The 22,415-nt window shown below is 41.3% G+C and overlaps 2 protein-coding genes across 2 annotated transcripts; both read right to left on the reverse strand.

Moving 5' to 3' along the window:
- Positions 1-1,435: 1,435 nt before the first annotated feature.
- LOC115265670 (uncharacterized) lies at positions 1,436-2,483 on the reverse strand. The gene is made up of 2 exons (XM_062849068.1): positions 2,000-2,483; positions 1,436-1,933 (listed from the first exon to the last, which is right to left on the reverse strand). The coding sequence occupies exons 1-2, from the start codon at positions 2,015-2,017 to the stop codon at positions 1,538-1,540; spliced, it is 414 nt and encodes a 137-aa protein (XP_062705052.1). The 5' UTR covers positions 2,018-2,483; the 3' UTR covers positions 1,436-1,537.
- A 6,626-nt stretch (positions 2,484-9,109) lies between these two features.
- Positions 9,110-22,275, reverse strand: LOC109426663 (probable peptidoglycan muropeptide transporter SLC46). Its single transcript, XM_019702190.3, has 7 exons — positions 21,952-22,275; positions 21,176-21,613; positions 10,322-10,769; positions 9,933-10,258; positions 9,628-9,870; positions 9,328-9,568; positions 9,110-9,261 (listed from the first exon to the last, which is right to left on the reverse strand). The coding sequence occupies exons 2-7, from the start codon at positions 21,315-21,317 to the stop codon at positions 9,204-9,206; spliced, it is 1,458 nt and encodes a 485-aa protein (XP_019557735.2). The 5' UTR covers positions 21,318-21,613; positions 21,952-22,275; the 3' UTR covers positions 9,110-9,203.
- Positions 22,276-22,415: the final 140 nt, after the last annotated feature.

The following is a 22,415-nucleotide window of genomic DNA, read 5'->3' on the forward strand; positions in this document are numbered from 1 at the left end:
TCCGAGCAAAAACACCTCAAGCAGTAGAAATGCTAATTAACGGTTACAAGCTTTTGAGTAGCACAGCTTATGCTAATTCAAGGCAGCTTTGCATTCGAACTGCTTTTGTAGGGCAGGAAGCAGTTGAAATGCTTATTACGGTCTACTGTACGGCTTATTTAAATGCTTAGTGGTTACCTGGGTGAACTTTTGATTATTTGCTGGAAACTTTTCTGAAGGGGTCCATGGATGATTTTCTGAAATAATTAACGTACGTATTTCTAAAGAAACATATGGAGGAATTTCTGAAAAAAGATTACAAAGAACTTTCAAAACGAATACGTAGGGGACTTTTTGAAAGGAATTCCTGGACGATTTTCTAAAAAGCTTGAGCAATTTGGAAGGGGATCTTAGAAAAGTTTTATAATGGGGTTCTTGAGTTATTTTTGAGGAAACCTTTACAAATTTCAGAGAAATTTATAAAGAAAACTATGTTTTTTATTTTTAGGAATCCGAAGAAGAATTCTTAAATGAATCTTTGAAGGCAAGTCTGGTAGAATTTCTTGAAAATTTTCTGGAGGATTTCCCACAGGAATCCATGGAGAATTTTTCTAAGATGTCCATAAACTGATTTCTAAATGATTCAATTCAATTCGCTTTATTTTAGAGACTTTCAGCCTTGGGCTGGTTCATCTCTTGATTTCTAAATGACAACTTCGATAAATTTCTAGAAGAATCGCTCATAGATTTTCTTCCACTAAAGGATTTTTGAATAAATTCATGGAGAATATCTGAAACAAAAAAATCTTTTTTTTTTAAAAATCCGGAGAAATAGGTATGACAATATCTGAATAAACCGCTGAAAGAAACCAAATAAATATAAATAGGTCGATTTTTAGAACGAAGCTTTTAAGATTCCTTTTTGGGTCCAAAATGTTATTATTATTACTTTATTTATTATAAAGATTTTCAGCTCTAGGCTGGTTCATTTTTTCGTCCAATTTTTTTGTCAATTTGAATTACCTTAAATACTCTAAATAAACGTTTTATTAGATTTTGACTCCGGCATGACCGCCTCATACCAGCGTATGTCAAATCCCATATTCACTCAATCTGGTATCGTCTGGGCGTTAAAAGTGAACAGCCAAAATTTTTGAAAATATTCACCACGTGGCTGGTGGAATAATCACATTAATCATTTTACACGGGAATTTTGAACAAAATCGTTTCTGGCTTTAAAATATAGCTCCTTAGTCGTCGATCAACCGCGACTAAGGAGGACGACAGGGCTGTCTCTTTCACATTGCGAATCTAATTCGTATGGGATTTAGTCTGGGACAACGTATTATTGATGTCTTTACGTGTTAAATGTCACGCACCAACAAATTGCACAAATGAAATGGATTTTCTCAATAACATAAATTGTAAACTAGCTTCCAAATGTCATCAATCCACATCACTGAAAAAGTTTTGTATTTTGTACTCTCGTATGTGCTGTGTACAACATGTGCTTTTCCGATGTGCAGTAAGTTCATCACACGGTTTGACTATTCCTGTATTAAAACGGCTCAAAGTCACGTCCTATTGCTCCGTAGTGTCGCATCTGCTGGGCCGAATAACCATTTCCAACCAGTGCCACAAGGTTTTCACCCAGATAGCCGAACTGTTTCTTATAGGCATCCCTTAGGTTGAGGGCTTTCTGCACATCGAATTCGTAGCCCGAATCCGGCATCGGAGATCCAATAAAGACATACTTGAAGTATTTGAAGACCGCCTTCGCCTTCTGGGATATCGTTGGATTATGATCACCATGCCGTATTCCGTTCGGGGTTAGCACTCCGGGGTATTTGAAGAACTCAAAGTCACCAATGTCCAAATTGTTGTTTTTCTGAAAGGATTCCAGAGCGGTATCTCTTCCCGTTACGGTTGACAGTGCTGCACCGATGACGAAGATCTGCAAAATGTGATGGCTAGTTTGAGTTCGTTAGCTTCGATCGGGTTGTGCGTTGCGTTCACTTACCTGGAAAAGGGTTCTCATGTTGCCATGTGCTGTTCAATAATGTACTAATCTGGCAGTTGTGCAATGCACAAGACCTTTTGCTCTCGGACTCCACAATTGGAATGAGATGCGCTCTACTTTGCGTGGGAAGCGATCCCAATTATTTCGACACATTCGTCATGACCCCGACAATGGTGACCCATCACGCGGGATTTTCAGTCGGGACTGCGTGTCACAATTGCAATTGCGCCATACCACCGTTGCGATGATCGATGCGAACTTGTCCTACTGGATTCCGTTGATGCGATCTGTTGATAATTTGGCGATAACCTTCGTCAACAGTTGCGCTCGAATGTTATTTTACAAAGGCTGATTTATGAATCTTATCTTTACGTTTAGTTTCAAAAGATGAGTTTAAGATTCCGGCTAAGACGACAGTGTCCATTAATAGTGCATTAGGACGAGAGAGGTTCAGTAAAGCGTAAAGATAGGGAAGTGGAACCATCTCGGCAGGGCTCTTATTTTGGGCTCTTCTGCTATAACTCAGTCAATTTTGAACCAATTAACACAATTTTTGGAACACGGTTAGATACGTATAGTCTCTAGCCGTGTACAACATTTCAAGTCAATTGGTTTGGAATTGATTGAGTTATAGCGAAGAGTGGCTAAAATACCGGCCACTGCCCATAAGTGACTCGCTACCCTATCTCAATCCAGATCAATAACTATTTGCCGAATATATTGTGGGTATCACTGTACCTCATTGGTATTCTACTGGGATGACACAGCCGCCTGACCATAGCACAGATTGCGTGCGCTGAATTTATCAAATTGATCACCATGTGCGCGCAGTGCTGCATTTGCTTTGTCCCTCCGGGTGGGTCACGCCGTGCGATTTGTAATTGCAGCAGAATGGCGGTTCAATGCATGTGGCAAGCGGATGCATGGTAGGTACCCACAGCAATAACTCTGCATATGCTTCTGTTTTACGTAACAAGTATGGTAGCGCACCAACGTCGTCGCCAAGCGTCTTCGAAGTTAGTCGTTGTATATAAGACAATAGCAATGTTATATGAATTTTATTAATACGCAGGCTAGACTTGGATTTGTAGACACTCAGTGTAATTATTTTTCATTTTTTACGTTTTGTAGTCCGAAGAAGATATAGGAGCACAAAATGCATCTTTCTCATAAGTTGACACTTCTCCGTCTTAGTAAAATCTTTCAGATACTGATAAAAATTGAAAACATAATAGGCGTACCTCGAATTTTCCACGCATCGAGATTGGCCAAGAAATTTTCTGGGATCTGCGTACTACCCATAAGGTGGGAGGTTCATTGGATTGTCCCACGGCAAGAAAAGCATGCTGCAGTGCACACCTTACAAGCTTTTGCTACACAGACTCAAGTCTGTTACAGTCAAACCTCCATGAGTCGATTTTTTTCCATTGGTCGATGGGACGTTCAGTCCCTTCGTTTTCCCACACGCTAAAACCGCTCAGCACTAAAATGTGCGAGACCTACTTATAAGTGCATAATTTCCAGATCACTCATAAAATATGTAACAGTTAGAATTCACAAATTCTGCTTGTACACTATTTCAGATACACCAAGGTCACTAGAAAGCCTTGCTAGATTGCCAAACAAAAATAGTTGCAAATTTTAAGATGACATTGTGTGGACGCTGGAGTTGAAGAAAGGAGCTAAATTAATTTAGTATAGTTTTGACCAGCTAGATCAGCATGTTGTAATAATAAATGTGTTATGGCCCGGTGTTATACAGCCGACTCTGGACTAACTGGCGGTCAAAATGCAATTTTAATTTGAGGACTTTTTAATGTTTTGTTTTTTAAACGTCTCCACTTCACAAGCACGAACGCCAACCCGAAATCATTCAGGAGGTAGCCCAAAAAGTGTTCACCGTGGACAATTTATTAAAAGTTGCTAAAACTTAATCAGTTAGAAGAGGGAAATCCTTGGGCAATGTTTAGCAACGTTGTGATTCATGAAAGGTTTACTTAGAGGGAAGAATTAGCATAAGTTAAAATTCCTTAATAAAAAGAAATAAAAAATAGGGGTTTACGGAAACGTAAGAAGGAAATGCAATGCATTTAAGGTGATACGGGAGACCGTGTTAATTTTGCTATCTTCCGTCTCTTTCATCATTCATCAACGATTGATGATTCTGATGATGCCCCGTAAAGCCTTAAGAAAACTGCGACGAAAGGATAAGTTGTTGTTTCAAACAATTTGCCTGATATTCAGCGTGCATATCCGATGGCCGAAGACGATGTACTTGTCTATTCAAATATGAATCCTGAAGAGCTCAGTATGCTTATCTAACCGGCCTTTTTGGAACTATTGTGTTCTATTTATTAAAATATGCTGAAACATTTGCTATTGGCGCTAACTCTGAATCATATTTTAATAAATAATTCTCCCATCTTTTTATTATTTGCAGTTCTTTGGAACTATAAAATGCTGTTACAATATAGTTGTTGAAGTTTATATTTGAGAATCTTTTTATTTCAAACTATGACTGTTCTTTCGAAGTTATAGCTCTTCCTTTGAAAGCTATAAGTATTTTAATCTGAAACTAGATCTGAAATGTTTCCTTCTTTTAAATGTTGAATGTTCTTTCAAATAGACGATCCCATAACCATAACCCCACGAAATTCGTTTTCATTATAATTTATTTGGTACCGAATTTTTGCCCCAGACCTTGTCAAATGGCTAGCTTTCTGATAAGTGAGAATGCCCAAAAAGACATCGAGCCATTCGGCTAAAATCATTCATGCCGAAAGTCATGAGGATGAATGCTAAATTGTCACCAAGAAGTTTGAGATAAATTGAGCTGTTTTTAGCACAACTTAACATTCGAATGTAATGACTTTTTCATTACCAAGCTACATATTACATTTCAAAAACACATTCTGCTTTGAGCTACTCATATACATTTATATACTCGGTCACATTTTAGCAGCCATACTGCAAGTATTCTCCACTTCTTCTAATATTTGCCTTCTTTTTAAAATAGGCTGTTCTTTTGAATTTGCAGAGTTAAACTGTGTACTGTAGCTGAGTTGGTCGACCAAACTGGAAATAGAGGCTATTTTTCGAGTTGGAATGTTATATAGTTTATTTTCAGACGAACTTTCAAATCCATGAAAGATTTGTCCTTCTTTGAATAATAAGCTGTTCTTTCAAGTTAAGGTTTACACAATTGACTGGTGGCCAAATTAGCAACTTGAACAGATAGTTTCCTTTTTTTAGAATAGGTTGTTCTTTCGAGGCATGCTGATCGATCGATCTATCATTATTTCGGCTTAATGACCACTCGGTTAGTATGCTGGGCTTACTATCCATTTCTCTACCTATAACGGGGTAATGACCCATTCGGGGTTATGGCTTTTGGGATAAAGGCATATTCGGGGTTATGGATTTCGGGCCGTGGCATTAGGGGTAATTTGGTAGAGTTTCTTTTACAGAAATAGTGTTAACATAACTAAGTTGTTTGGTGGCCAAACTACTCCTATCCTTCGGAGATTTTTCTTTCTTCTCTTCAAAGGCTGTTCTTTCGTGTTGTACTGCTGCAAATTTTAATGGCATTCGAACTACTAACTGTATATGAGTTTTTCTTCGTCTTTCGATCATAGGATGTCCTTCTAAATTATATTTTTACAGGATTGAGTGATGGATTCTAAGTCTGCACCTAAGAATTTTCCCTCCTTTTAATAATAGGATGTTCTGTATCGTGAACAAATTGCAAACATTTTTATCAAACTTTTGTTCTAATGATATGTTGATTTGCCGAGGGCTGTTCTCTAATCGATTCGATCTAATGACCATTCGGCCTACAAATAGAGTTTTTCTCTTCTTTCAATCATAAACTGTTCTTAGCTTATCGAAAGAACAGCTTATGAAAGAAGGGTGAATCTCTAGAGGGAATGCGAACAGCAAACACAAAAAATATCAAGCTGCAGTGATTAGTTTTATGCAGGTGTTTGCCCTGTGAATTCATATCGCGGATCATTTCGGAGAAAATTTAATAAAATGTGTTTTTGAGGAAGTCGACATTAAAAATATTTGTCTGAGCCACAATACAAAATAATACATGTACTTTTTGCATTGAACAAAACAAATGAACTTTACTCATAAAATCATAATTTATGCAGAGTAATAAACTATTCGGGTAAATGTCGCATTCGGGTATGTGTCGCATTCGGGTAAGTGTCGCATTCGGGTAAATGTTGCGTTCGGGTAAATGTCGCATTCGGGTATTTGGCATTCGGGTATATGTTACATTCGGGTAAACGATTTTCGGGTAAATGGTTTTCGGGTAAATGTTATAGAATCATTTGGTACATTTGTGCCATGGCCACATATTTAAGCCTATTTTTTCATCATCTACCTGAGGGAGAATGGGACAACGGAAAGCGAAAGGCGCTGAAATAGGAAGGGGTGCCCTAGATGAGGGAAATAACGCATAAGCGCAACGAGAGCTCATAGCCTCTCTCTCTCTCTCTCTTCTTGGCGTAACGTCCTCACTGGGACAAAGCCTGCTTCTCAGCTTAGTGTTCTATGAGCACTTCCACAGTTATTAACTGAGAGCTTCCTCTGCCAATGACCATTTTGCATGTGTATATCGTGTGGCAGGCACGAAGATACTCTATGCCCAAGGAAGTCAAGGAAATTTCCTTTACGAAAAGATCCTGGACCGACCGGGAATCGAACCCGTCACCCTCAGCATGGTCATGCTGAATACCCGTGCGTTTACCGCCTCGGCTATATGGGCCCTGCGAATATGTCTGATGGATCATGGAAGACAGTTCTGTAGAGTCTTGATTTCCAAGAAGGCTTTAGGTCTTCCAAGTAACATCACGCTTGTGATGTATGAGTTAAACGTTATTTTTCAATCACGGATTATCACTGCACGATATGCGCAAGCTCCTCCTCTCCTCTTCTTGGCGTAACGTCCTCACTGGGAAAAAGCCTGCTTCCAGGACGATATTAAGCAGCAGAAATGAGAGTCCATCACCTTCTCGCAGTCCCCGGAGAGATTCAAATGAATTAGACAGATCGCCCCAAACCCTTACGCAGTGTTTTTTTTTACACCACCCATCGTCGCATTCATCAGACTAGTGAGCTTCCCGGAGAAGCCGTTCTCGTCCATGATTTTCCATAGCTCTGTGTGTGTGGTCGATACTGTCATACGCCGCCTTGACCTGGTATTCACGGAATTTTTGGAGAATCTGCTGCACTGCGATGATCTGGTCCGTTGTTGAGCGGCCATCGACGAAGCCGGCTTGATAATTTCTCACAAACTCATTCACTTTAGGTGAAAGACTACCGAAGATGATCTGAGATAGCACTTTGTAGTCAGCATTCAGAATTGTGATCGCTCGGAAGTTCTGACTCTCCAACATGTCACCCTTCTTGTAGATGGGGCATGAAGTCCCTTCCTTCCACTCCTCCGGTAGCTGTTTGATCTCGCAGATCTGGCCTATTAGTCGGTGTAGACAGGTAGCCAACATTGAAGGGCCGCCCATTTTGATATGAGTTCTGCTCCTATTTTTCAGCTGACTTATGGTTCTTGAGCTGGAAAATAGCATCCTCAACTTCCTTCAACGTGGGAGTAGTCTCGTTGGTACTCCCTGATGTAGTGGTCATTTCATGCTGTCTTGAATCTTCATGTCTGCGCTCTCCACTGCATTCAGATGCTCATCGAAGTGTTGCTTCCACCTTTCGATCACATCACCTTTGTCCGTCAGAAGGGTCCCGTCCTTATCCTTGTATATTTCGGCTCGCAGCACGAAGCCGTTGAGGGATGTGTTGAGCTTCTGATAGAACTTTCGTGTTTTTTGAGAAGGGCACAGCAGTTCCATTTCCTTGCACTCCGCTTTCTCCAGGTGGCGGTTATTCTCCCGCGAGACGGGTCTGCTGTTTGTACCATTCCATGTTCTATCGGGTTCCATGCTGCAGCATAACCGCACGCGCTGCATTCTACACCAAAACCGCTGTACACTCCTCGTCAAACCATTCGCTCCGTCGACCCCATTCCACGTACCCCATGATACTCTCGGCTGAGTCGTTGATGGCTGCTTTAACTGCACTCCAGCAGTCCTCGAAAGGGACCACAATGAATTTATCCTCGTCTGGCTACGCTGCCTCAAGATTCTACGCGTATGCTGAGGTGACATCTGGTTGTTTCAGTCGCTGAAAGTTGTACCGTGGCGGTCGTTGGTACCGGACATGATCAGAGTCGATGTCAGCGTCTGCTGTGGTGATCTCCACGTGTAACAATAAGAAAGACTGTGTTGGAAAAAGATGCCACAAATGGCCATGTTTTTGGAGGCGACGAAATCGACGAGCCGTAGGCCGTTTTCGTTCGTCAGATGGTGGGCGCTGAACTTTCCAATCGTCGATCTGAATTCCTCTTCCTGGCCTACCTGAGCGTTTAGGTCTCCTATGATGATCGTGACGTCGTGGCTTGGGCAGCGGTTGTACTCGCGTTCGAGCTGCGCGAAAAATGCGTCCTTGTCATCATCAGTGCTTCCGGATTATGGGTTGTGCACGTTCATTATGCTGTAGTTAACCCTCGAGCAGTCGCGTTTTTGACTACCTGAAACGACGCCACGCACGCTATGTCCAAAGGGAAGTATTATGAAAATCTAATGTACCTCAAATGTTATTCCCAAGGATCGTAGCTTTGGACCTCTAGTTTCAGAATCTGTGCGGTTTAAAATAGGGTGACGAAGGGTATTATCGGCAGGTTTGATCTCTTCGTAATGGGGGGTTTTTGTGGACCAAATTGCCTGAAATTTGGGCATATAACTTAGTTTGGGAAGGATTTGGGCCAATTTTGAGTTCAACACGTTAAAAAAACCATGACGAAGAGAACAGAACTGCTGAAAATACGTAAGTTTCCCTGCGCTCGCTACTGATTCAATTGGATCAAGAAGACGATGACTGCAGAAAGCCCGGTGGGCATACCAGCCTGAGCATGTGCTGTTAAACTGCAGCCCAAACCGAGTGATAGGGCTCTTAATTTCTAGATTTAAACCAACGGGTTCATTTGCCTCTAAATGCCAGGATTTGATATTTACATACTAAACGAACGAACTCATCAAATATTAAAATAAAATACATTTTATTTGGTTTAGTTTTGAAAATATCAACTTAATATTCGCCTAAAATCAAATCCGTTTTACGTCTTTCTTACACTTTAGTTTATCGACGTATAAGTAGTCGCTTGATACATTCCCTGGAACACTCGGGCCAAACTGCAGAAAGAAACAAAAATAAGATTAACCACGTTGTTCAAAAACTCATCGGTAATTCATACTCACAGCATAAGGCACAAGCAGAAGAAAAATACCGTCGCACTGATGAGATTGAACGCTCCCGGATACCACGCCATGGTCTGTTTATACACGTAGGTATAGATGGGTGCCGATGCCAGTGGTGTCAGCGATTCGATCGATGTCGTTAGCGAGAAGATCTTCCCGATATCGTTTGGCGGAGCAGTGTTCGAGATCACCGCTCGTCCCATCGGACCGGCAATACCCTTCATCATCGAAGCCCCCAGTGCTGGAAGATAAGTTTGAGTCAGCGTTTGTTTGAGATTTTCTTGTTGAGGATTCAGTTACCTAGATAAAGATGCCACGGCTCGTAGGCTATTGCTCGGATAGCGCTGTCAATGGCGTAACAGCAGAATCCAATCGCCGCTAGGACACTTTCCGATAGGTTAAAAAGCTTCTTCACGCCGTACATTCCAACAAGATTACCAACGATCATGAATACTATGACAGTTGCATCGTAAAAGGAATACTCTTTCACTGTCCATCCAAATCGTTCTCGTAGAAACAGGAAGTACACCGTTCCTGTACCCTCTGAAATCATCAAATAGAAATTCATTATTTTTTCTTATTACAACGACATTGATCTGCTTTACCCAGTGCAAAAATACTAGCACCTAGTGCGGCAATCACCAACCAGATGATAACACGATCAAAATTGGGCCTCCGTTTGAAGCACGTGTGGAACAGATCACCCACCAATTCGAAACGGAATATTTCGCGCAGTTTGTTCGTTGAGCTGTCCAGCTCGTCGGGCTGTATGCTCTCCTCTATGTAGAAAATTATGTACAAAATACCTAGGAGAATTGCTCCGGATGCAATGGCAAACACCGTTACGGCGTTGGTCCACCGCAGGATGTAGCTACTGCTCAGAACTCCCAACAGCAGTCCTCCGAAGATGGCTGCCTCCAATACGCCCATTCTGGAATGGATGAAATAAAGGTCATTACACTTTGAACGTTGCCTAATTCGGTAACGGCCTTACTTAACTGCTCGATTTTCCTCACTGGTCACATCGGTAATGTAGCAGAACACCCCCGTAATGAGCGCACAATTTCCACCAGACAACGCAGCCGGGATATATGCCAGAATGTAGTACCACGGATCGATTTCGTACCGCGTCGACAGAAAGCATATCACAGCCACCAGGGTGTAGGTCAGGAAGGAACCGATGAACGTCGACATCAGTACCGGTTTGCGACCGTACTTGTCCGACCACGGCCCGATAAACATACTGCACAGGGCCGGAATGATCGATTCGATCAGAGATTTGGCCATCAGGATGGTGGCCGCGTACGGCTGTACCTCTCGTTCCAGCTCTTCGATTTCGGGCTGGGTTTCATTTTGCGTGCCCAGTTGGGCACATAGAGTTTCATTGTGTTGGAAGGTCACCGTGCATGCCTGGTACACGACCTGGTTTGTGAAGACGGCCGCTAGAATCAAGAGTTAGGTTTTTAGTGACGCTTTTTTTTGGGAGAAGCATGTTGTTGCTCTAGACACATTAAGGATGGGCGAACATCAACTTCAATTTTTCGATTTTGTTATCATAATGATATTTTGTTATCAATCATGTGTTATCAAGGACACGGTAAAAACTTGGGATTTATTTCGACTTTGCAGTTTTCGGTGTGCAATCAAAACGACATATACTTTCTGTGCCTGACATTTCAATAGTCTATGCCAGGTGGCTCAAATTCATGAAGCAAGAGTCAATATCATCCTCAGGGACACGGTATGGATATTTTGCGGACACGGTAAAATAAAGTATGGGGTTGGTGTACGGAACTGCAAACTAGCCGTAAAAAAGTATGGCAACGAAAAATCAGCAACAAAATAATACGATCCGAGATCTATATCAACAACCCCAGCGATCAAAAAGGACTTGCAATTGGATGCTCAGTTCGTGGAACTGCAAATTTTTCAACTTCATTGGGTACAACCGTATGTTTGCCGATCTACTGAAGGACCACGGGTTCGGCATCGTAGCGCAGCAGGAGGTGTGTTAGACAGGATCCATGGAGCAAGTCTAGAAGTAATCATACCATGTACCAGAGTTGGGACAACACACGTGAGCTGAGAACAGCTTTTATCGTGATGGGCGATATGCAGAGACGCATGATCGGTTGGTAGCCGATCGACGAATGAATGAAGAATGTGTAGGTTGAGGTTCAATGTGCACAGGCATTAGGGGCTGTCCATAAACCACGTGGTCATTTTTTTGGGACTTGTAAACCCCCCCCCCCCCCCCCGCGTGGTCATTAGTCCATACAAATTTTTTTATTAGTCCATATAAAATGGTCATTGGTCGAACCCCCCCCCTCATGACCACGTGGTTTATGGACAGCTCCTTACTGTGGAATAACTGATGATGACAAGGATGTATTCTACGCACAGAACTAATCATGATACAACTTAGACTTTAAGTCTTTAAGCAACTGAAACAACCGGATGTCGTTTCAGTTTTGCGCAGAATCGCGAGACAGCATTGCCATACGAGCTCAATGTGGCTGATGGGACATGATGGGCACAGGACTGATACAGGACTGTGATGGGGTACAGTAAAAGCAGTCATTAGCGACGCCGCCGAGGTCACCATTAGATACGTGGAACAGAGTCGATGGAACGAAATGTTCGCCGAAGAATGCAGAATGATTTTGGATGAGAAGAACGGATTGGGGGCGGTAATGCTGCAGCAAGCAACCCGGCAGAACGTTGGTACGGAGTAGTGGAAGGAAGGGGAAACAAGTCACTTTCACAAGAAAGGTGACCATTTGAAATGTTGCCTACAAAGTCCTATCCCAGAACATCTTCCGTCGTGTGTCACCTAAAACGAATAAGTTTGTGGGAAGTTATCAAGCCGGAATCATCGACGGCCAGTCTACTCTACAACGGAACAGATCTCCACCATACGAGAAGTCCTTCAGAAATGCCGTGAACATCAGGTCCCAACGCTTCAACAGTTCATCGACTTAAGGGCAGCACACGACAGTGTAGACCGCACAGGGCTATGGAAAATCATGGACGAGAACGGTTTTCCTGGGATGAAGACCAGCTTGACCAAAGCAACAATAGACGGTGTGCACAACTGCGTAAGTGTTTCGGGTGAACTATCCAGTTTATTGGGAACTCGCCGGGGACTGACAAGGTGACGAACTCTGATGTTTACTCTTCAACATCGCTACAGAAGGTGTAATGCGACGAGCCGAGATCAATAGCCGTGCTACGATTTTCAGAAAATCCACAGTCTATTGTGTACTTTGCCTTTGAGGCGCTGGAGGGTTTCGCCGCAAACCGAGTGCACTAAAACCTTTTACCGCCGTAATTCTACAAAATGACGTAAGCGACATTCTAAATTTCGACATATTTTGCTTTATATCTAGTGAAATAATAACGCTATGGTATGCAACGCTATATTAGGATGCAAGACCTAGTCGTACCAACCAAAAATGTGCCAAAATTGTCAATGTCGTTTACGTCACTTTGCAGAATTGCGGCGGTTTATATGCAGGTTATTTTTATCTTGATTTTTATGCATTTTTCATTTAAGCATTTTTTTCATGCCCTGCATAAAATAAAGAAAGAGCTATCCAGAACCAATATACATAGTACACAAGAAAATGTAATAATGACTGTAACTATGGAAACTGTTGCCAGGGAGTGTTTGAAGGGGAGAGCAAAGGTCTCGAGGGGTTTCAGGGTGGTACCATGTTTCAGGGACTTAAGGACAAAAGTCTTGAAATCCAGCTTCAACAGTGCATCAGACTTCAGACGCACAAATCTCAAGACGCAAGCTTCAAACAACAGTGCATATTCTGTTTTTGCTCACTTGTTATTAGCTTAAAATGAGAAGCTCAGTTGCGCAGGTTTTGTTTACGAAGAAATTTGTGCACTCGAAATCGTGAGTAGGTGTCAAAGTCGGCCATTGTGGCGGCTATGTTGGGATTCTAACAAGTCTGTCCTTAACCCTCTAATACCCAACCCCGCCTTTAGACGGGGTATAGTTTGAGAATTTTTGTAATTTTTGTTTCGTGGAAAATCAAAATTTTTATATTTTTGGCTGATATTTAGGACTGTTTTGTATATCTCAAAATGGTTTTTGGTGTATTTTAATGCGTATTTACATTTTTTAAAAATCATTGAAAAATTAATGTTTTGGTCACGTTTTAGAAGTCATTATTTATTTTGTATTGAATCGCTACAATTAATATATTTTAATTTTTTCCTAAATCATTGTATCCTAGTTTAATAGTTTTAGGGAATCGAATACGCTCTAAAATTATTTTCCTTAAAATTATACGGAAAATAAAATTTTCTATGTAAAAAAATAAAAATAAAAATATCATAAAATCTCAAAATGTTTTCGTCTCAAAAAATCTGTACCCTAAATAGGCTTCCAGGAAAAATAAAAAAGTTTGGGGATGTTCAAAAATAAAAATTATAAAAATCAAAGACTGAAATTCACGAAATCGAGAATTAAAAAGAATCATCTTCCAAAACATGTTTAAATCGATTTTAGATGACGAAAAATGATATTTAGATCAAAATCAAAAATTTGGGTATTAGAGGGTTAAGGCGAAACTGGATGCATTTCCTCATTTTTTTGGTTTTTGATTTTTTATTGAATAACGAAGCAATATTTTCAAAATCGGTTTCGTGCACATGTAGAGCATGGATCAAGGTATCTTCTGTTTTTTTTGTGGTGGAAAAAGTTATCCATTTTTGCAGAAACCATTTTTTTTTTGAAATTTTATTCAAAAATGGTTTTTGCAAAAACGAAAAACATTTTCAACCACGAAAAAAAATAAGGGGATACCTTGATCCATACTCTACATGTGTACGAAAACCGATTTTGAAAATATTGCTTCGTTATTTTATAGAAAAAAACAAAAACCAAAAAGTGAGGAAATAGATCCAGTTTCGCCTTAAGGGAATACATTATAGGGTTTCACCGGGGGTCTCAGGACGTATGTGGGGCCCTCAGGAGGTTCCAGGAGGTTCCAGGGATTCTTCAGGGTATCCAAGGGCTTGTCAGAGGACTTCAGGGAATTCCAGGAGCATCAAGGGCACTTCAGGGGGTTCCAGGGGGCACCAGAGGTTCTCATGGTCACTTCAGGGACGTTCTAGAGGATCTCACGGTGTTTTAGGGAGTCCCAGGGGCGTTCCAGGGGGTGTAAGGTGCTACCTTGGTTGACTCCTCAAAGCGAGTCATCGATGTTGTAGAAGAAAAACAGGAAAAAGGTGCGTTTTATGGTGCCCCAGGGACTTCAGGGGCTTTTGTGGCAAATGCAAGTACAATGGTACACTTTCCCCAGGGAGTCGAGAAAATTTTCCCGACCGGAACGGGAATCGAACCCACCGTTTACGGATTGGCGATCTATAGCCTTAACCACTAGGCTAACTGGAGACCCCCAAGTGTTCCATGGTGTTCCAGGGGATATCAGGGGAACTTCGGGGGTCTTAGGAGCGTTTCAGGGGCTCTCAGATGTGTTTTAAGGAGTCTCATAGGGCTTTAGAGCGGTATCTGAACGTCTCACAAACGACTTAATAGTTACCTGGAGGTCTCAGGGGCGTTTCAGGAGGTTCCAGGGAGTCTCAAGAGCACTTCAGAGGACTCAGGGATTCTCAGGGGGCTCTAGGGGATCTCTGTGGCGCTGCAAAGGGTCTCAGGAGTTTACTAAGTGCCTTAGGATGTTTCATTGGGTCTCACGGGGTTTCAAGAGGATTTCTTCTAAGACCCTTAAAAACCACTGAAACCCCTTGAAATTCCCCTTAAACCTCCAGAACCTAATTGAATCTTTCTTGAAATTCCCGTAATAATAAGTTGTAAATTCCTCTGAAGCCCATTGAAAGACCCTAAAATGGTCCATGAAACCCCTGAAACGACCCTGAGAAACCCTTGAAGCGCTCCTGAAATGCCCATAATCGTCCCTCAAACCTCAAGAATCCTATTGAAACACTATTGATCACTGTAATGTATTTGAAATGCCCCTGATATCCCTTGAAGCGCCTTTAAAAGGTTCCAGAAATTCCCTGATACGCACCTGAAACCCCATGAAGCGCTCCTGACATACTATCAGACGCCCCTAAACCCCCTCAAACTATCTTGAAACGCTCCTGAAAACCACTATTTTTTTTTGAGTGTTCGCTATTCATGTGTCATATCCTTGAACGATCAACTTAAAAAAAAAATAATATATCGGTGTTATGATTTTTTCACACATTTTTTGCATGAAAAAAGTAGGAGTCGTGAGTTCGAGTCTCACCGAGCGGACGAGTAACTTTTTCACAAATCCCATCTCAATTTGTCCATTTCATACTCACTCCAGTATTTGTGAAGTCTAGCTTTTGGAATTAAGTTAAACTTCCATTCGGCTGGCTAAGCCGCAAAATCGATAATTGATTAATTTAATTATAGAAAAAGTGTTTTTTTTAACAAATCGTCCCCGTTTGAACACTAAAAACATTATTTAACATTGTGATCGTTCAAGGACACAAGAAGGTCCTCTAGTAATGTTTTTTTTGGGGTTTGTGCTTTCAGTTGAGCCGTTAGGCTGTAATCATAGTCATGGCAGACTTTTTGAAAGAAAACACGTTTGACAGAAAATGTTATAACTTTGGTAGTTAGTACTATATTGTCATGTTCTCAAGCTGATTTTACACATTAAATATTGTACCAATGTTTCGGCCAGGATGTCTTAACGGCCCTACGCTGTGTACTTTTAATAACCGATGGGACACCGGACGGCGGAGAAGAAATGACGCTGATTCGATTTACTACGATTTATTCGCACCACCGTGTGGCAGTGCTCTAAGGCGGTACCTAAAGGTATTACGAAAATTTCAGAGGATATCAGAGGGAGCCTGGAGGTTTCAGGGACTTTTCAGGGGATTCCAAGGTGTCTCAAGAGCCCTTCAGTGGACTCAGGGGATTTTACGGGGTTCCAGGAGATCTCCGTGACAATGCCTCCAAACGTCCCTGAATCCTCAAGAATCTCAATGAAACGCCCATGAAATCACCTTAACCAATTTGAAACCCCCTCTAGCGCCTTTAAACAGTTTCAGAAATTTCCTGATGCGCTCCTGAAACCCCAATGGAGCGCCCCTGACATACTATCAAATGCTCCCAAAGCATCCCGAAACCTCTTAAACCGTTTCTGAAACCCCCTTAAACTTTCTGAAATGCCTCAGAATTGCTTTGAAACGCCCCTGATAGCCCTTTGTAATGTAATGTTCAGCTAGATTGACTATCAAATGGAGACGTATGGTTGTTGATGCCTGTGCTACCCATGTTAACCCGGGAGCGGTCACGTCGTGTACTGAGTACACGCACCATGAGAAAAGCACATTTGCGGTACACAGCGTGAGCGTGGTGTCGCTGAGGGTGGCTGAAAACGCGACTGTTCGAGGGTTAAGTGGACTTTTGTACCACGTCCGTCTTAAGAACCCTCAAAGGCGAAATCGTTTAAAACGCTGTTATTCTGAACATTTAGAAATCCCTTTCAATAAGACCATTTTAATGAAAAAGGCTTGAAAATTGCCATTTCTACCCTTTTTTTGAATTAGGGTAATTCTAGACCTAAACCATCCTCAACCGTACAGTACGTCAGCGAGCAATACGAAGCTTAAACCACGTTCCAAAATATTCTTAAGATATAAATGATTGAGTTTTTTGTACTAAGGCTGGCACAAATTTTGATTTTCTCTTATTAGCATTACCATACTGGGGGCAAAAGTTCGCATTGTGTGGGGCAAAAATTCGCACATGGTAAAGCATAGTTTATTGGCGTGAAGTTCATTTATTTCATGTTAATTCATCCATTCTAGTCATGAAATGTGTTTCTTGCTATTCATGGCATTCCATCCCAACTTGAACACGACCTGGTTCTTAGCTTTTGTATACAGTGTATTTTATGAATCCTTCCACAAGTTTGAACTAAGAGCTTTTTTCCAGCGTTACTAAAGTTGTCAAAATACATTGTGGATAATTATAGAGATACTTGCTGCATAAAATACTTTAAACAAAAATCAAGCTATTGAACGGAACCGAATTCGAATCTAACTTCCGTCTGCATGTCAAGTAGATCATCATAAGACACCCAAAACCCTGCAAAGCATAACACAAGTATGGCGAAACGAAAATGATTCAAAATGTTTTTTTTCATCTATTTTTTTAAATTTTCTTGTTTGAAATATTTATTTATTTATTTATTTATTTATTTATTTATTTATTTATTTATTTAATTCATCTGACTTAAGTCTACATGAATATTTAAACTAAAAACTATAGCAAACTGGAATTTGACACTTTTCTCTTAAAACATCTAGAACTTTCACCAAAAACAAATATCTCATCGAGTAACGAAAAGGTTCGAACGCACGCAGTTAATGGTTCGTAGAAGCCGTAGGCTGTTCTGTGAAATTCAGTTAACAACAAAGCCGAAGACCTTAGTTGCCTCTCCATAGCTCGGAAGTTGATTCGTGACAGAAGAGAGGGTGTATCAATTTCGCCGTTAAGCAACTTCACAATGAACGTAGATTGCTGGATGTTTCGCCGTTGCTGCAACGAATCGATTCCAAGAAGCCGACATCTCTCAATATATGGCGGGAGGTTTTGTGGATCACGCCAAGGCAAATTCCGCAGTGCAACCCTTATGAATCTGCGCTGGGTGCGTTCTATCCTGATGTTCCACGAAAGCTGATAGGGGCTGTCAATAAACCACGTGGTCTTTTTTTTGGGATTTTTCAACACCCCCCGCGTGGTCATTCGTCCATACAAATTTTTTTATTTGTCCATACAAAATGGTCATTGGCCGAAACCCCCCCCCCCCCTCATGACCACGTGGTTTATGGACAGCCCCATAAGGTGTCCATATAATAGAGGCGTTTTCAAGTATGGGACGTACCACAGCACAATAGAGAGCTTTAAGGCAGTGAGGATCCGTAAAATCGCGGGAAACTTTCGTGATGAATCCCAGTTGCCGTGTTGCTTTCGAAATAATGCTGGTTATATGCTGATTGAAAGTTAGTTGATTGTCCAGGACAACACCCAAATCGTTGACTCGGTCGACACGCTCGAGAGCATTCCCATCAATATTGTAGTCAAAAATGATGGGGTGCTTAGATCGGTGAAAGGTAATTACCGTGCATTTTCCAACGCTAATTATCAGCTTGTTCAGCTTACACCACTCTACAAAGATATTTATACGTTCTTGAAGTCGCAAGCAGTCTTCACCAGATTTTATGGCCAGATATATTTTGAGGTCGTCAGCATACACGAGAACGTATTCCGATCCCAACAGTAACACGACATCGTTGAAGAACAGCGCAAAAAGTAGAGGTCCAAGATTACTGCCTTGCGGAACGCCTGATTTATTGCTGAATGCACAAGAAACGGCAGAATCCAGCTTGACACGCAGAACACGATTAGGGTAAGTGTACCAATTATGGCTATAGTACCAATTATTCGCCATAGTTTATTTTCGATCAATTTTTTAAAAACGATCAATTCTGACTATACATGCCAATGGTTGCTCCTCCGTGATTGATCTGAACTGGTACCAATTGCACTGAGATCCAACTGAATAAGGGGCTGGGACATTCCACTTATTCTCCAAGTGCAGTTTTAGCAGCTCATGCATATTTGATCAATTACGGCGCCGGCCAAGTCCTTATAGTCAGCTGGGAAGGGAAAGGAATGTTAGAGTGTACTGGTTGTTGCTACTAGAGACCGAGAGCACTCTGCGTCCCCACAACCCGCACGGACTAGGGTATTTGTTAGACGGAAAGGATGGGAGATCTGGGAGTCACCGTTGGGTCAGTGATGCGATCCATGGATAGGGGTTATTTATAGTGTTCGTGATAGATTGTGTGGTGAATAAGGTGAATAAGGTCAAGCGGCACAGCACGCTTTGGTTGCATAACTTATAGGCTTTATATACACTGTGCTGTGAGTGGAAGTTGGAAGGGAGGGAAACGACTTTTTTTTCAATTCGTTTCTGGTTCTAGCGATGGCTTTGAACATATGAATATACATGAGTTGAATATGTAGAGAAGAGAGAGAAAGTGGATAGAAAGATACAAAGTAGGAGGAAAAAGACGGGCCAGGGATTGAACCCATGACCTTCTGCATACGAATCAGAAGCGGTAGCCACTAGACCACCAAGCCCGTCTCAATTATTCGCCATAGTTTATTTTCACCCTTTAACGATGTAAATCAACAAGAAAAATTTTGTCAACAACAGATCACGTTCACAAAAGATAGTCGCTCTCATTTAAACTCCACATTTTCCTCAAATCATGGTAGAAATAAATCATTTTCCTTAAAATTTCGGCTTCCTTGCACCCTTTTTCGTCATAGTGTACCAGTTATGGCTAACCCCATAAGGAATGCATGCAAATAGTGCGAAAAGGAACCGAAGTTAAAAAATATAACCATAACTGGTACAGGGTTCCTATCATTGGCACACACTGTAATCAATACTAAAAGTAGTTTTGGATCGGTTTCTATATTTTTCCTGTAAAGTATGGAAAACAAGCTGTCTTTTAACTTATTGATGACATTCATTGGTCTTCTCGTTATTTTTGTATAAATAGCTTTCCTTAGGTAGTGCCATAATTGGTACACTTACCCTAGTTAGATAACTTTCCAACCACCGAAGAAGTCGCTCCGAAGCACCGATGCGAGAAAGTTTGCAAAGATGGATGCGATGATCAATAACGCCGAAGGCGGCCTTCAGGTCCGTGTAAACCGCATCAACTTGAGTCTTGGCTTCCATATGACAAACACAGGTATTGACAAAATCCATCAGGTTCGTTGTAACAGAGCGACCAGGCATGAATCCGTGCTGGTTGGTTGAAATATGCGAACACAATGATTGCCTCATAATCTATTTTCTTCCAAAACCAAATTCAAACCCTCTGTCGGAAGGATTTGAGGGTGCATACTTCAAATATTGTACATATTTAGTAGATTTATACAAAATCATCATTGCTTCAATGATTCTGTAATTATATTGATATTCTAAATTCTGAAATCTAGTGCGAACTTTGCTCCACAGCTACTGCGGACTTTTGCCCCACTGTGGAGGCTTTAACAATGTTCCTTTCTGCAAGAAGCACAAGTAGTTCTTTGTTCATTCGGGTACACCTCTTGAACTACTGGAATAACGATTCTTCGACATCAAGAGGTTATGAGATACTTCTTTTTCCTGTCAATACAAATTCTTATTCCGAAAGGTCCCAAAATTACATCAAAACAGCTAGAAACATATTTTTTGCGTAACTCTTTTACAACATAACAGTGTTGTTGTTTTCTCCATTTCTTGCAACCGAACGTGCCAGATAATGAGTCGAACCCATACAGGTTTGCTTGGGTTCCTAACTTGTGCGCAGAGAATAACCCACTGCGAATTTTTGCCCCGCATTACTGATTGATTGATTTATCTTTATTATAGAGACTTTCAGCCCTTGGCTGGTTCGTCTCTTTTTCCCGCATTACTCTATTTAGAGGGGAGACACATATAAATTATTCAAGAAATTTTAAAATTTTTTGAGATGAAATAAGAGTCGCCCAGAAAATTTCCTAACTAATCCGATGAGTTTGACGATTTTGCCTAACTGTTTGGGTATTTTTTCATTAAATATATTTATTATTTATCGTCCCCCCTTGACGAACCAACAAGAACTGTGACAAAAGAAGAAAATGGGATTTGTTCCGGCCTAATTTTACAAAAAAACGTGTATTACCCATCGATTTAAATAATTTTTGAGCTGACATTCACGAAGGAATGATTTTTTTTTATGATAAAACATGCATTAAACCAAGCCTATCAATACTTACACGATACATTCCACGCGTAGAACAGCAACAGAATAGCTGGCTCTAGAATAAAGTAGCGATACTTTCGTTCAAACTTGTTCTGCTCCCCGCTGGACACTGTCGGCGTATCTTCAAGGTAACCACTCACTTCACCTCCATCCATTATAATGTTGTCACTGGGAGTGCGATATGCGTTTCGTACGATTCGACCAAAGGTGTCGTTTGCACCTCACTGCTGCTGCTGCTTGTAACAAGTGCAGTTATCAGCAATTTTCCCTACGGATGATTCTTATCACCATCTTACTACGGTTGTGGATTACTGTGGCTGTTCGTTGACTTTGCTAGTCCTTAAAACATTCTGATGGACTTCTGTGCCGCTTGACGATGGTTACAGCGGGACTAATTCCAAATCATTCGATGATTAAAGCTGCACGCTTAGGAATGTGGTGATACTAAAAACTGAAAGAGAAAATTGATATCAAATGTGGAGGTCGAAACGAACAGTTATCATTTCCGCAACGCAAATTTAATTCATATGCACGATGATTCTGATTCGGACTTGTAATGGGAACAAAGAGTTGCAAAAAATATACACTAGCCACTGAATGACGCATCAGTACCCTGTATGATTGGTTTTGTCGCCATACTCTCGAAAACAGCAAAAGTGGTTTCCAAATCAGAACAATCGTTGAATGAATCCTTGCAAGTGATAACGGCCCACTTGATCCCCGAAAACATGTTGCTAACTTCCTGAATAAATGGGAGAAAGCGTGATATACGCACTGCACCTTACATACCTCCTATAGATGTATCGGTTTTGCAAAAAAAAAAGCATTTAACCAATCCTCATATCCATTTACGCGTAGCTATTGGCCGAGCTTAATTCACCATTCTTCGCGCGTATCGAAATCAAAACACCACTGACTGGTCGGTCACGTTGTTATTTTGCTTAGCTTGCTGGAGTGCGTTATCACAGATGATTTCAGCTCGCAGTCTCGCCTATCACTGCTGTTTTCCAAGGGGTTAGGATTTGTAAATAGTCCAAGGTACCTTCTTAGTACACACGCAAAAGGCAGAAATGATGAATATTTTTCGCATCAGCGACTCAAAACAAACCCGAGAGTGTGTGGGACTATGTGAGAGGAGCGCGTGTATATTATATGCGCAATGCCAGGTTGATGAGGCGACAGCTTAACGTCGTGAGTAAGTGAGCAGTGAGATAGGAATGAATTGCAAGCATAGTCACAAATACTCGAGCCTA

The sequence above is a fragment of the Aedes albopictus genome, chromosome 2 (genome assembly GCF_035046485.1).
Source record: "Aedes albopictus strain Foshan chromosome 2, AalbF5, whole genome shotgun sequence".
Lineage (NCBI taxonomy): Eukaryota > Metazoa > Arthropoda > Insecta > Diptera > Culicidae > Aedes > Aedes albopictus.